At 34.9% G+C, this 13872-nt stretch overlaps 1 protein-coding gene and 1 pseudogene across 1 annotated transcript; both read left to right on the top strand.

The window, feature by feature from the left end:
• Positions 1-63: 63 nt before the first annotated feature.
• Positions 64-8384, top strand: LOC143604855 (pleiotropic drug resistance protein 1-like; annotated as a pseudogene).
• Positions 8385-9041: 657 nt separating this feature from the next.
• Positions 9042-13263, top strand: LOC143604853 (deoxypodophyllotoxin synthase-like). The gene is made up of 3 exons (XM_077081205.1): positions 9042-11004; positions 12184-12505; positions 12932-13263. Exons 1-3 carry the CDS (start codon positions 10628-10630, stop codon positions 13169-13171), a joined length of 939 nt encoding a protein of 312 aa, XP_076937320.1. The 5' UTR covers positions 9042-10627; the 3' UTR covers positions 13172-13263.
• The last annotated feature ends 609 nt before the right edge of the window (positions 13264-13872 follow it).

Raw genomic sequence — 13872 nt, 5'->3', positions numbered from 1 at the left:
AACATATAAAAAAGACTGTTATGGATTTTTAATGGTCACAATTTAAGTTATTGTTTTGTTGTTATGCAGGCTGCTGCAACCAAATCTCAACAAGCTAGTGTGGTCACAGATTATACTCTCAAGGTAGGATAGATGTAAATCATATGTGAAAAAAAAATGGTTTAGGTTGGCCCTAAACACTTACAACCCAATTTTTAGATTGTTTTTTTGTGAGTTATATTTAACTTAAGTATGATTACAAAATTTACATTAGTTAAGTATTAATCTAGTATTTTGACTAGAAAATTTGAGCAGGTTTTATACATACATAATACACGTTCTAGGTAACTTGTTTTGAATTGTTTTCTTAATAGAATGTCATTAGTCTCATTGACTGATTTGACATGTTTTCTTTTGAACCAATTTTTTTTATACATGATATTATTTCAAAGTATATTTTCAAGTTGTACGGGTAATTTATGTATGGGCCGAAACAGGTTGCACTTATATATGATTACAAAAATAATATTACTTGGTTGTCTATTTCATTTTTTTGGAATAAAATGATTTAGCAGGTTTTATGCGTTAGTAATACACTTTTTTGGGTCGATCAACTTGACACATTTAATCTGTGTTAAAGTAGAATGCATTTTGCCCCATTTGACCCTTTTTCCATTCAAAAGAAATCTGATTGTAAAGAAAATGGTTCCTTGTGCAGATCTTAGGGTTGGACATCTGTGCAGACACCAAGGTTGGAGATCAGATGATCCGAGTAATATCTGGTGGACAAAAAAAGCGTGTGACAACAGGTGAAATGATAGTTGGGCCATCAAAGGTTCTTCTTATGGATGAGATATCAACAGGGTTGGATAGTTCTACAACTTATCAGATAGTGCATTCACTTAAACAATTTATTCACATTCTTGAGGGTACTGCTATCGTTTCACTCCTGCAGCCCGCACCGGAAACATACGATCTGTTTGATGACATCATACTATTGACTGATGGCAAAATCGTTTATCAAGGCCCGCGTGAAAATGTGCTTGAGTTTTTTGAATCAATGGGATTTAAATGTCCGGAAAGAAAAGGCATTGCGGATTTCTTGCAAGAAGTAAGAATCAGATCATGCTTTTTTCTTCAAGTTATAGTGTAACATTAGTTAAAACCAATGCAAATCCCAACAGAAACCAATATTATTTAACAAACCTCACTTTTACCGATATCTAAATTGTTCAATGCTACATTTAAAAGTATTTATTTATTAAATGTCACATCAGATGGCGATGCCATGTGGAATAAACATACATACACAATGAAATGAGATGACATGACACCAAACTAGCTTCTAAAATTGGTAAAATCAAGAATGAGTGTAAAGTTCATTTAAACTTCATGAATTTAGCCCAATAAGTGAGATGCGTTTTTGTGTTACATGACATGTCTGATATCCTAAATGACGATAAGTGACCATATTATCACCCCGTGTTGTTGAAATCTTGTTACAGGTGACATCCAAGAAAGATCAAGAACAATACTGGAAGAGGAGAGACGAGCCTTATAGATTTGTAACGGCCAAAGAATTTGCAGAAGCATTCCAATCATTTCATGTTGGAAGAAAACTAGCACACGATATTGCAACCCCGTTTGACAAAAGTAAAAGCCACCCGGCTTGCCCTGACAACCGAAAAATACGGTGTAGACGGTAAAGAACTCTTGAAAGCTTGCATTGATAGAGAGATGTTGCTCATGAAAAGAAACTCATTCGTCCATATCTTCAAATTGCTCCAAGTAAGTGTAGTGTTAATCTAAAATTTTTGATCTTTCATATTATTTTTGACAATTTGCTCCAAGTAATTGTAGTGTTAGTCTAATAGTTTTGATCTTTTATATTATTTATAGGAAATTATTCCAAAAAAGTGCAGTGCTGCTCCAAAATTTTTGATCTTTCACAAGCTCTTTTTACAAACTGTTTCAAGTAAATGTAGTGTTAGTCCAAAAGTTTTGATCTTTAATAATCTTTATAACAAATTGTTCCAAGTAAGTGTAGTGTTAACCAAAATGTTTTGATATTTTTTAAAACAAATTGTTCATAGTAAGTATCTACTAATTTAATAGTTTTGATATTTCATAATCTTTATAATTATATGTTCCAAGTAAAGTGTAGTGTTACTGTAGAAGTTTTGTGCTTTCATAATTTTTTAGAAAAATGTTCCAAGTGTAGTGTTAAGATTTGATATTTCATAGTCTTTTACCAAATTGTTCCAAGTAAGCAATTATTAATCCAAAAGTTTTTTCCTTTCATAATCTTTATAACATATTGTTCCAAGCAAGTATAGTGTTACTCTAAAAGTTTTGATATATCATAATCTTTTTAACAAATTGTTCCAAGTAGTGCAGTGTTAATATAAAAAGTTTTGATATTCCATAATCTCTATAAGAATTTGTTCCAAAGTAAGTGTAGTGTTTCTCTAGGTGTTCTGATCTTTCATAATCTTTATAACAAAGTGTTTCAAGTAGTAATGTTACTCTATAAGTTTTGATCTTTCATAATCTTTTTTAACAATATTGATTAAATTTGTAATTTGTATCATTCTTCATTGGTTGTTTTCAGCTAACTGTCATGGCTCTCATTGCTTTAACGGCGTTTTTGCGCACTGAGATGCATAAAGATGATCTAGAAGACGGAGGATTGTATACAGGTGCTGCATTTTTTGGCGTTGTTGCGGTAATGTTTAATGGAATGGCTGAGATATCAATGACGATTGTAAAACTTCCTGTTTTTTACAAGCAACGAAACTTCTTGTTTTATCCCTCGTGGGCGTATGCACTTTCATCATGGATCATCAAGATTCCCGTTTCATTTATGGACGCTGCGATTTGGACTGTTCTCACTTACTATGCCATTGGCTTTGATCCTAACGTCTCAAGGTAAACTCACTTCAAAACACCTCCTAAATGAATGTAATATTTTATACTAACTTTTTCAACATCTTGTAGGTTCTTCAAACAATTTTTGATATTGTTTCTTGTTAACCAAATGGCTTCTGCATTATTTCGGTTTATTGCAGCGCTAGGTAGGAACATGATCATTGCAAACACGTTTGGCTCATTTGCAATTCTCTTAGTGTTTGTATTGGGCGGTTTTGTCCTTTCACGAGGTATTATGTTAACTAGATTTGAAACATACGTCATGCGCTTTTTGTTTCTTTTTTCAACTAAAAAATGGGTTTTTGTTTCCGAAGATTATATTAAGAGTTGGTGGTTATGGGGATACTGGTTATCTCCCTTGATGTATGCAATGAATGGAATAGCAGTAAATGAGTTTCTTGGGCACAGCTGGAAAACAGTAAGTCACACACAGCTTTGTTTGCTTTAGAGGTGGGAAAACTGGGGAGTTATATAACTGGTCGAGACGAATCACACATTCTTTTGCCATTAGTAAGCGTGTGATTCAATAATATCACATTAGTAATATGAATCTTTTAATAAACTGATTTGGGACATTGTATGCATCAAAAGTAGGCTTCGGATAACTTTCAACGCGTTTGACCTATTTGACCCTAATAAGAAACCAACCCTTTCATAAGCAAATGACTCAAATTAACACCTTTAGTATTAAGTTCACATTTTGAAATGAATGTTTTTGGTGTTATATATAGCCTTTGAATGGTTCAACCCTTGGGAAACAAGTTATCAAATCAAGAGGGTTCTTTGCAGAAGCTTATTGGTATTGGATTGCAGTTGTGGCGTTACTCGGGTTTATTTTAGTCTTCAATTTCTGCTTCGCTTTGTCTCTCGCCTTCCTAAACCGTGAGTTTTTTATGTTTGTGATAGGTCATTCGGGCCCTACCATACGCCCAGTATGACCATACGGGTCATGTGACACGTCAGTGGTGTCTGGATAGTATTGTCGTTTTGTAACATTTGTTTTATGGGTTTACAGCTTTTGAAAAACCTCAAGCCAATGTATCAACAGAGGATGAAAGCGATTCAGCAACTGAATTATCATCCATGAAGAAGGAAGCTGAAGGAGGCCATAATAAAAAGAAAGGAATGATCCTTCCATTTGAACCCCATTCAATCACCTTTGAAGATATTAAATACTCTGTTGATATCCCACAGGTTACTTTTCAAGGAAAAATTATTTTACTTTTACCTAAAGGTAGTATTGTAGTAATATGAGCAATGGGTGTTGAAACAGGTCAGACCAGGTTGGGTTAGGTATAGATCCACAAAAATTCTGTTATAATATTTTTTTTTGCGTGAAAAAGATGATATTTTTTAAAGAGGTAGTAATAAAAGCAATGAGTTTAGGGTAAAGCGGATCATTTTCAGAATTGTTTGAACCTTGAAACGGGCCAGATTAGGTTAGATTACGTTAGGTTGGCTGACAATATATTTTTTTCAACTTGGCATGAAAAGGATTAATTTGATTTTTATTGATGGGTTTATGATAACGATTATAGGAAATGAAAGATCAGGAGGTGGGTGAAGATCGGTTGCTGCTACTTAAAGGCCTTAGTGGGGCATTTAGGCCTGGTGTTCTCACGGCTCTAATGGGTGTAAGTGGTGCTGGTAAAACTACTCTCATGGACGTGTTAGCAGGTCGAAAAACGGGTGGCCATATTGAAGGTGATGTCAAGATTTCTGGTTACCCCAAAAAACAAGAAACATTTGCTCGAATTTCTGGTTATTGCGAGCAAAACGACATCCATTCACCTCATGTAACCGTTTATGAGTCTTTACTATACTCAGCATGGCTCAGGTTACCAGCAGATGTTGATGAACACAAGAGAAAGGTTTGTTATATACCCATGGTTAACGAGTCTAATTAAAAAATAATAATAAAAAATCATGTTTTGCATTATTAAGAATTTTGAATAATGTTATACAATTCTACAGATGTTTGTTAATGAGGTGATGAATCTTGTGGAACTCAACCCGATAAAGGATGCATTAGTTGGGCTGCCGGGTGTCAATGGGCTATCAACTGAACAAAGAAAAAGGTTAACCATAGCTGTTGAGCTCGTGGCTAACCCGTCCATAATTTTTATGGATGAGCCAACCTCTGGGTTAGATGCTAGGGCTGCGGCCATTGTTATGAGAACGGTTAGGAACACCGTGGATACTGGAAGAACAGTTGTTTGCACCATTCATCAACCGAGCATTGACATATTTGAAGCTTTTGATGAGGTACAATCATATAAATGCACTTAATTGCCATTGTTTTGTTTATTTATAAAAGAAAAATACAACAAACATACTGAGTATAATTCCACTAATAGCATAGCTTTTGGTAAAGTACGAGAAAATAATTTATTTATAAATAAATGAAATATGTTGTTAATATTGTGGTTTTGTAGTTGTTCTTGATGAAAAGAGGTGGGCAAGAGTTATATGTTGGACCTGTAGGTCGCCATTCATGTGAATTAATCAAATACTTTGAGGTACGCAACTATCAATATGAACGAGGTTGTAATTGTGACCCTTTCATCTCTAACAGGCTAAAACAAATATTGGTCAAACAGGTTGTACATAACCATGAATCTCTTAAAATCATATTTGACACATTACATGTTTATAAAAAAATAAACATGTTGGCAAAAAGGTGTTTCGGGTCAGCCCATCACAATTGATTTAACTATAATATAAAGTGTATTGTTTTGAGTCACTAGTCAACCTCTCTCTTTTTACCACCTTAATAAGTTGTTTCTAGTTTTGACCCGTTTACCTATACACGAGTCTATTTCGTTTACTCTTAACGGGCAAAGCAAGTCCAAGGCGTATTTTTAATGCATAAACATCATCATCATCATCATCATCATCGTACTCAGTATATCCCACCAATAGCAAAGCTATAGTAGGGTCTGAGGAGGGTAAGATGTAGACAGCCTTACCTCTACCCCATAAGGATAGAGAGGCTGATTCCAGTGAGACCCCCGGCTCGATAGTAGTTTTGCATCAAGCCTTGGACATAAGGCACATAGCACTCAATCATCGGGACACCGGCTGATCGGTGCATGTACCCTACTATAGCTTTGCTATCGATTGTACAAGAAAGATAAAAGACGGATATAACCCCGCAACATGGATGTTAGAAGTCAGTACTTCAGCACAAGAAATTGCTCTTGGAGTTGACTTCACTGAAATCTACAGGAACTCCGAACTTTACAAGTGAGTACACGATGAATTACCTCTTATTTGGCGACAATCTTTCGTTTAAAAGTTTTCATTTTTATTGACTTTCTTTGTCAAAATTTACAGGAGAAACAAAGCCTTGATCGCCGAATTAGGTGTACCACATCCCGGCACAAAAGATCTGTTCTTCCCGACTCAATACTCGCAGAGCTTCATTGTTCAGTGTTTAGCATGTTTGTGGAAACAACGGTGTTCATACTGGCGGAACTCGTCGTACACAGCTGTGCGTTTCGTCTTCACCACATTTATTGTAATCATGTTCGGTACAATGTTTTGGGATATCGGTGGTAAAAGGTAAGCATCAATTCTAAAATCAAGGGCCTTTCCTAAAAAAATATTTTCTCTTATGTATCCTAACAAGTGAAAATATGATATGGAACAACTAAACAAACATCACTGACACACTATCCAAATAGCATTGACGTGTAATACTGGGCGTATGACAAAGAAAAAATGGTTATATCGGTTGTAAGGGGAAAATAATATGTTCTGCATGATGCTTTTGATTGATAAAGAAATAACTGATGTGACCATTAACAAAGTCATATGACTCGTATAGTTATTTTTTTGCCAATCACATGCTTCGTATAATTTGAAAAGTCTCTAGTCTATAAAGTTAATTTGACATCATTGGCATGTATGAATTATTTGATCCGTATGACATCATTCAGTCCATATGGATGTGACACACATATTGGTGTAAACTATTAGGGGTGGGGTGGGGTGGGGTGGGGTGGGGTGGTGTATCATGGAGTCGCCTCTATTTACACGATTGCACTCTTAATTTCAAACCATTTATTTATCAATACATGTCTTTCAGGATAAACCCACATGATCTGGCGAATGCAATGGGCTCAATGTACTCGGCGGTTCTTTTCTTAGGAAACCAAAACGCGTTTGCGGTTCAACCGATTGTGATTGTCGAGCGAACTGTGTTTTACAGAGAAAGAGCCGCCGGCATGTATTCTGCTTTGCCGTATGCTTTTGCCCAAGCTTTCGTTGAGTTTCCGTATGTGCTGATGCAGACAGGGGTGTATAGTGTTATCGTGTATTCCATGATTGGGTTTAGTTGGACCGCTGCTAAATTCTTCTGGTTTTTGTACTTCCAATTGTGTTGCTTGCTTTACATGACCTATTACGGTATGATGACCGTCGCCATGACCCCCAATGCCAACATTGCTGCCACCATCGCCGGCTCGTTCTTCGGAGTCTTCAATCTGTTCTCGGGATTCATCATTCCGCGACCCGTAAGTTTCTCTTAATATATTAAATTCATCCAGTTGGTTGTAAAGTTGGAAATTTCTGACACGACACATGTAAATAAATATGTTTTGGGTTGACCGTTAAAAATTGGGTTGTGTTTCTAGTTAACATGTATAAATAAACGTGTCGTGTTCGAGATGACCAGTTAACCCTTTCGTTAAACTAGTCGACCATGCTAACCCGCTTAACACGAATTTTACAACTTACCAACCTGACCAACATGTTTACAAATTACAACTTAATTACCCGCCAACCTGTTTGACACGTTTATATAAATGGGATGTGTATGGGTTATACGATTTTAAGTGTGTGTGAGTTAGGGTTGATGTTTTTGACACAAACAAATATATCAAGTGGTTACCAGAAGAACCTTTATTTACCAAAGTTCTAAAATCGTTTTATTTTGTGGAAAAAACAGAAAATTCCTGTGTGGTGGAGATGGTATTACTGGGCAAACCCAATGGCTTGGACTATTTACGGATTCCTTTCGTCACAGTTCGGGGACTATGATGATGTACTAACAGGCGGTGAAACCGTTAAAGAGTACTTGGATCGGTATTTTGGTTTCAAGCATGATTTTCTTGGGGTTGTTGCTGGTGTGCACATTGGGTTGGTTCTGTTATTCGCATTCATCTTTGCTTTCTGCATCAGGTCCTTCAACTTCCAGATTAGATAATGGTGTTTTCATGTTTGGTAGATAAAAAGACGTGAGTTCGCGTAACAAACTTGTGAATTTCGTATTCTTTATATATGATTAAAGATTCTTGTTTTGTCAAAACACAGGTTTCGTGTTTTAGTCCTAGTACATATTAATAAATAATATACGATAGGCTAAAATGGGTATGGCCCTTAATGGGATTCCGACAGAAGATGTGATTAACAACCTGTGGGTCAGAAATCGATAGCCGTTATTGATCTTTAGATGTGATTTTGTTGTATTTACAGTATCAAATGTCCTTTATCATATCTACATTCTCTAATCTTGAAATTGATACAAATATAAAATAGCTCATATTAAAAATATACAATAATTAAGCCCATAAAAAATTCAACTGTCTAGAAGTGTTGAAGCAGAAAAGTTGAATATATATATATATTATATATATAAATCAAGTTGAGTCTCAATTATGATCACGAGTAGATAATTAACCGACCATAGAAAATGGAGGAACAAGATGTTGTGACTGCTTCAACATATCTCAGATATTTATTAACTTCATACGGAGCAAGAAAAAAGTGCTGACTTAAACCACTAAAATATCAAATTAAATAAACAAATACAATGTTATTTAAGAGTAAACTATCATTTTCATCCCAAAAATAAGCTTTCTTTGCATTTTCATTCTTATGGTTTTATTTTCTTAATTACATTGACATCATGTGAAATTGTGAACATTAATGTTGATCACGGTACTCTTTATATTTAGGATACTACTGCTACTAATAATAATAAAAAATCTAAATGACTTTTCGATATTTGATGTTGCATAATGCATACACAAAAAATAGTGAGTTCGTCGTTACATTTCTTGTCTATGTCATTACATTTCTTTTGTCTATCCTTTAATGTTGAATATTTTGACGTTTAAGTGTTAGATTTTATACATTTTAAATTTAAATAAACTATTTGAACAACTTGTAAGTATACAAACAGAAAAAAGAGTTCTAGAAGAAATAACATCATTAAGAGAGACTCGGTCTACTAATTACATACATAGTTGGTAAATTTAACTACTGAAACTTACACCTTAATGAATACGGTACAATCTTTATTAAGGAATAACCCAACCTAGTCAACAGAAACATCAAGAGAAAATCATCAATAATCATTTAATCATTTAACTTTTACAAAATAAACATTGATTTTTAAAATAAACATGAAGTCTTTAGACAAAAATAAAAGTCATGTGGACGCCTAATGCGGATCATGGCTACGTAGACCACTCAGGGACGCGGCATATGTACTCCTTAGGAGACAAAGACGGTGGCCATAAATCTTTCAGTGAAACAACAAACCTAGCTAGCCATACAAATGCTTCGCCATCGAGAGTTCATGATTGCATTTTGTCATGCATTGTTGAAGATTGCACTTTGTCGAAATGCAAGTACCGACGTGCTTTGAAATGCGGAAGGTGGGGGTCCCGGGTGGATTAAAAGCCTTTTTTATTCTAGTTTATTCCAAAATGCATTAATGTTTTGTAAGTTTGGAGAGAAAATGAGTGTTTTGATTCATTTGTGAAATTTGATTAGTTTAATTCCCTCGGAGTAAGCACGTTTATGCACAGGTATAGCCGTATAGGACTATTAATTTTTTTGAGAAGTTAACCGTTCATTTTGTACCGATCAAATGTTTATTTATTAACTTACCCAATTATTAATACACTACACATCATGTTAATTAAAATAATGGCTCTTAACTTTAACCAAAGAACAAGACCACTTCACATTAGACTAATAAACTATGATTATTTAGATGTTAAATGAGTCATATGGATACCTAGTCCTCATTTCTATTTTATTGGACAGGTGTTGATGTTGATATCTACTATATGCATGTGTACTTTTACTTATTTCCATTAATATCTTTAGTAATAAACACACTCGAAATAGCTTATTGTTTGTATAAACAAAGTACAAACAATAAGACTACGAGCGTGTCTAGGATTGTTTATCTAAAGTACGTGTTTGTAAGATGTTGAAGCACGCTGCTTCATTAACGCGAATCACCTAGTTGTCTCATTGGACATATGTAAGGATAATCTTCAAAAACGACATTGGTTCAAATAGCTAACGAACTTTTATTTCCTCATTCACTTAGCTAAAGAACAAGATCACTCAACACTAGGCCGGGAATTTAACATAAAATCATTAGCTGTTTTATAGCTAGCCACTTCTATATATAGTCAAACATACCGTAACATAATAATTTAGTCGTGTTAAATGGGTCATGTGTTTGCAGGTTGGTGCGTCTAACAGGACATGAACCCGAAAATCGTGTCAGGCATATAAACCCGAACACAATATAACAAGAAGGTCCAGTATTATTTTGATTATATATTTAAATATTCTTAACAAAGAGTTAAATCATCCCTGCTACTATATAAATGGTTCCAAGGTTATAACTTATAACTTGTAACTATATTTTGTCACTTATAACAAAACCCTCTCATACATATCTAGTGAAACAATGGGTTCCACAACACAGCCCAAGCTTCCGGTTATCGATTTATCTTTAAACGGTTTTGACTTGAATTCAAGTTCTTGGGTTGCAAAGTGTGGTGAAGTTAGACGTGCACTTGAAGAGTACGGGTGCTTCATAGCCTTGTATGATGGAGTGTCACGTGAACTTCGCGATGCAATTTTCGTTGCATCGCAAGAGTTGTTTAATCTTCCTACTGAAGTGAAAGCTTTAAACATTCTAGAGACACCGTATAGTGGTTACTCTGGGAAATTAAACCCCATGGCTCCTCTTTATGAAAGCTTAGGCATTGAAGATGTAACTACTAAACAAGAAGCTGAAAGATTCACAACACTCATGTGGCCCTCTGGAAATCAAAGCTTCTGGTACAGTTTTTTTTTCCTCACAGATTAGTTGAAATTATTCTTGCGTAAATACGTTATTTAGAAATAAGACTGGTGATCGATTAAGCATATGCATTGTTAACTATTCGCCATGTGAACGGGCCGGTTAAGCATCAGGCACGTGAACCGGGTGGTCGGTCCGAATTTCCATTTTTTTTTTACTTTTTTCCTTTAATATCTCATTTTATAAATCATATATTACTAGAGACTCCCTACTTTATTTATGATAAGTTTGTTAAAATTATAAATTATATCAAAACATAATTAATTGTTTCTTAGTTTGATAAAATTGTATTTTACACACGCACACACATATATATGTACATATATGATGTGTAGTTTTAGTTTGTTGTTTTATTATTTATGATGTTTTACAGTTCTTAACCGTTGGAAGTAATTTCAGACTCCAAGTCACAAGTCGGTGAACTTGAGAGACCAATATTGACAAGCTGGTCATAGTTGGTTATATTTCCTAGTTATGTTGTGTTTCCCAATTGTATTGTAATTATAATTGGTAATGTCTTGGCTAGCAAGTTAGGTTAGTCTATATTTACATGTCATGGTTAGACATTATAGATTGTGGTGTGCTGTGAGGTGCAACCGAGTTAGGGTTCATCTGGAGACACACACGAGATGTAACCGAGTTAGGGTTCATCAAGAGTCAAACCGAGTTAGGGTTTGATAGTTTGTAATCAGTTTTTTTAGTGAGATTTTTTGATTAATATATTCGAGGGTTATTCGCTTAGATGGTGTTTGATTATCAATCCGGGACTTGATTAACTTCCGTCCAACTGATCCGACCAGTGAACCAATAAGGTGACCAGTTCGTTATCCCATCCAACTCTGTAGGCATTGGAATTATAGATGCTTTATATAACTTCTTGTCCGCCTATAAACGAACTAGGCAAGTTTTCTTGGGTGGCAGGCAAACTCTTGGAGTTTTAGACCAAACTTAACCAGCTTTTCACCAAAATCTTTGGAGTTCTGCGAGTCGTGTATAGGCGTAGCGAACTACCTCTATATGCAAGTTCTACAAAATATCTATAAGTACCAGCCTTGTTCATAAACCACCTACTGATACCAAAATAAAAAATAAATTACTAACCAGTTGTATAACTGATATTGATACAAACAATAATTTGTTTGATTTTGATGTTTCAGCGAAAGTGTGTTGACGTACTCAAAGGCTGTAGCAGAACTTGATCACATAGTGATGAAAATGGTAGCAAAAAGTTATGGAATAGAGGAACACTACGAATCTATGCGTGGATCGACCATTTATCTTCTTAAACCGTCGAAATACCTACCCGCTCAAGGGAATGAGAAAAGTTTGGGGCTTGTTGCACATTCCGATAAATCTATGATGACTTATCTTCATCAAGATGAAGTAAATGGTCTGGAGATTAAGGCAAAAGATGGGGAGTGGATTGAAGTTGATTATCCACCCTCATCTTTTGTAGTCATGGCTGGAGATGCTTGCATGGTAATTTATACTTTATATACTTTTTTTAAATATATACTCTCTTTAAACTTTGTTATCAATTTTTATTTCATATATCTTGAGACCTCTGCAGGATATTTGAATGTCAAGAGATTGTACACAAACACATACAATTTAACATAAGCTTGTTTCATGATTTTGCACACAAACATACGGCGGTAGTTATTTAACTACTGAATAACTAACTAATAGCTAGCTACCCTTAACCGACTAGCTAAAATACTAAGGGTATAACAAAATACAATGAACTTAGGTTATAAATCTCGATTAAATATTTCTCGCAACTCACATATATAATCTATATAAGTATTTGCAATCCAGGAAGATGTAGGCATTTTATTTCTAGATAGCTACGAGTATAGCAAGTTCGATTGTGCACGTAAAATTTTGAATGTGGTGTTTAATTAGGCATGGACAAATGGAAGAATCGAATCGCCAACTCACAGGGTGATGATGAGGGGTGACAAAGAAAGATTTTCTCTGGGACTGTTTGCATATATCAAAGATCACATCATACAGATACCTCAAGAACTCGTTGATGAAGACCACCCGCTGCAGTTTCGCGCATTTGATAATTACAAGTATATGCAGTTCACTCCTGAAGGGACTAACTCAGAGCGCCCCATCAAAACCTATTGTGGAATTTGAAGCACCAATATTCAACCAGAAATTTATATGTATCTGAATTAAATGTGTATTGTTCAAACCCAAGGTGACACCATTGTCTTATCATATCCATGAATGAATGTATAAAGTTTGTGTAAAAAATGTATTGTGTGAAGTTGATTAGCCACCCTGTTTTAATGTTACTTTCTGTTTTGATATTACTTAATATGACATATTTTCTTATCGTATCACTTGTGGTTGTTGTTTGTTTTTTTATTATTAATTCGTACGCTGAGCATTATGCTCGGGCGTGCTTTGTTTTCGTACACGTTAGATCAGCAGGGTCAGTCGGGAGGGGAGTGAAGAGTACGTGACAACGTGGACAAGGAAGATTTTTATTAATTTGATGTGATAAGCATGGACTTCATTCTCCTCATGTTCACCACCTTATGATCATTGGGCTCAAGTGAAATATTTGATTGATTACATGAATATAACGGATTACCAAGTATAGACAATTATGTAAAATACGTCGCTTTAATGAGATAACTAGCAAGCATCAATCAGTCAAGAAGCATCCAAAGTCTAAACATATTGATTTGTGAAACAAGTGATTAATCATTTACTAGAAGTGAGACCAAATATGTGCAAACAACTCTATGCTTATTTGCTTAAGTACTAAACAATAGGATCATTTGGCCGGCAGTTAAACTGAAAATCGATCATCCAGCTGTTTTTTTATT

Source organism: Bidens hawaiensis, unplaced genomic scaffold (assembly GCF_021521415.1).
Source record: "Bidens hawaiensis isolate Kalapana, Puna unplaced genomic scaffold, B.hawaiensis_p1.1 tig00067151_1, whole genome shotgun sequence".
Lineage (NCBI taxonomy): Eukaryota > Viridiplantae > Streptophyta > Magnoliopsida > Asterales > Asteraceae > Bidens > Bidens hawaiensis.
The sequence above is the reverse complement of the archived record's forward strand: the minus strand, read 5'-3'. Positions and strand labels throughout refer to the sequence as shown.

Coding starts and splice junctions, on each gene's coding strand:
- LOC143604853 (XM_077081205.1), top strand. CDS start 10,628: ATGGGTTCCACAACACAGCCCAAGCTTCCGGTTATCGATTTATCTTTA. Junction 11,005..12,183: donor TCTGGAAATCAAAGCTTCTG/GTACAGTTTTTT, acceptor TTGATGTTTCAG/CGAAAGTGTGTTGACGTACT. Junction 12,506..12,931: donor TGGCTGGAGATGCTTGCATG/GTAATTTATACT, acceptor GTGTTTAATTAG/GCATGGACAAATGGAAGAAT.